This window comes from Empidonax traillii, unplaced genomic scaffold (assembly GCF_003031625.1).
Source record: "Empidonax traillii isolate 1590-97213 ecotype Southwest subspecies unplaced genomic scaffold, ASM303162v1 scaffold1134:size187968, whole genome shotgun sequence".
Classification (NCBI taxonomy): domain Eukaryota; kingdom Metazoa; phylum Chordata; class Aves; order Passeriformes; family Tyrannidae; genus Empidonax; species Empidonax traillii.
The window spans coordinates 150,839-152,703 of NW_020956327.1; the positions used below are offsets into that span (position 1 = coordinate 150,839).

Here is a 1,865-nt window from a genome sequence, read left to right on the forward strand (position 1 = left end):
ATTCTCCCTATTTCCCAGAAGGCCTGGAGCGTGCCGCTGCCGTTCCAGGCTCGCTCCCGGGCCGCGTGTCCCTGATCCCGGTTTCCCTCCGCTCCAGGTGAAGGAGTTCGACTCCATCTCCCGGCTGGACCAGTGGCTCACCACGATGCTGCTGCGCATCAAGAAAACCATCCAGGGGGAAGGGGACGGAGACCTCAAGTGACGCCCGCGGGGATCCCCCCGCCCGGCCGAGGACTATTATGGGATACCTGGCCCATTTTCCCCCCCTTCCCGCTTTATCCCGTGGCTTCCCACTCCCAGCGCCCCGTGTGCTCCTTTAGCTCCTGCTCGTCGTGGTGAGGCCGGGCGGCTCCGGCGGATCCGAGGCGGGAGCCGCTTCCTCCTCGGCTCTGGTGCTGCTCCGCCCTCGCAGCTCCCGGTTTTCCCGCTGTTCTCCTGATTCCAGCATGTAACACCTTTGGTCCAGGCCAGCACAGCACAAGTAATCGCTTCCGACCCCGTTGTGTTGTTCCCATTTTCCGGTTCTCGGTGGCCCTCCGTTGGATACACATGGATGTGGGGTCCTTTAAGCTTTTTCTCCCCCCGGTGCTAGTGAGAGGCTTTGGGATTTGGGAACTGCTGCACACCCCCAACACGCTGCCCTAGTGCCGGAGGCATTCCGAGGCTTGGGAACAGGAGCGCCGGGATCGCCGTTGGCCCTCGCGGAGCCCCAGTTCAGGGTTGGTTTGTATCTGTCTCAAATATCCAGCGTAAGGTGGATGGATTTCCCACTTTTATTTTGTGGTGCATCCCGTCCCTCCACCCCCAAAATCACTCCACACGAGTAATAATCTATTTTTCTACCTTTCTCTCCGCGTTCCTCGCTGGAACGTGGGTGCCAGGTGAGCACAGTTTCGCTTTGGAGAGGTGGGAGACGCGTTGAAAAATTCCTGCTGGAATTTAGGGGTGTGTTTTGAACCACGTGGGGAAGGAGAGAGGATCGAGCTGCCTCTTTTTTTTCATGGGTATATGGGAGTCTGTGCAATCTGTCTGTTCCAAGAGTGAGGAAGTCATTCATTGAGGGCTGTTGTGGTGGCTCCAGGCAGCCCCAGCCCCTCGTTTCTCTGGAAAAAAGGGACAATTTTGGGGGGGGGGGGGTTGCACTTTGCTTTGGTAGGAAATTCGGTACTGGGATAGAGCAGGGCTTGGCCTGGTGGGTGTCACTCCAGAACGTGGTACTTGGTCTGTGCCACGAGCTTCTGAAAACCAAAAAAAAAAAAAACCTGATCCATGCCAAATTATTATTGTTGTGGTGTTTTCCCCGCCCTTCCCTCTCCCTTATCTTCCCCAGGCTGTTGTGGAATCCCAAGGGGATGGGAAAGCCCGGCTTTAGGAGGGCAGTGGGTGGATGCTCTCCCAGCTCAGTGTAGTTACAATTTTCTCCCACCCTTAGCAATGGCTTTGTTGTGTCCAGCACTGTTGGAGCCGGGATCAGGGGGAGCCAGGATTAGGGGCTGGGAGGCTCCACTTTTCCCAGTGTTTTTTTGTGGTTTTTTTTTTTTAGGCCTTGTTCTGTTCCCTTTCCCCGTTGTCAGTATTAAGCACAGGGGCTGTAGGACGCAGGTGGAGCAGGAGGGTCTGTTGCTACCACCCCTACACCTGTTAGTTGTGTGTGAGTAGGCTCAGCATGTCCTCCGGTGTATCCATGGTGAACTGTGACGGTTTCCAGGTGACAATCCACCACTACTCTGCTGTATTCCCCCCCCCTCCTCTTCCATCACTCTCTTACTCAGAAAAACTTATTAATGAAATGGCCTTAGCAGGAATATCATGTTTTGTGTGACTCTGTACATGAATAAAGTGAAAATCATGGATGTAAGGAAGGA

The 1,865-nt window shown here is 55.0% G+C and overlaps 1 protein-coding gene and 1 long non-coding RNA gene across 2 annotated transcripts in view; both read left to right on the forward strand.

Moving 5' to 3' along the window:
* NAPB (NSF attachment protein beta) overlaps positions 1-569 on the forward strand; it is a 9,475-nt gene extending 8,906 nt beyond the window's left edge. The window contains exon 10 of the mRNA XM_027905263.1: positions 98-569. Within this exon, the coding sequence (XP_027761064.1) occupies positions 98-202 (105 nt within the window). The 3' untranslated portion in view covers positions 203-569. The remainder of the gene's footprint in view (positions 1-97) is intronic.
* A 911-nt stretch (positions 570-1,480) lies between these two features.
* LOC114068856 overlaps positions 1,481-1,865 on the forward strand; it is a 977-nt gene continuing 592 nt past the window's right edge. Inside the window, exon 1 of the long non-coding RNA XR_003573681.1 lies at positions 1,481-1,708. This is a non-coding gene — a long non-coding RNA (uncharacterized LOC114068856). The remainder of the gene's footprint in view (positions 1,709-1,865) is intronic.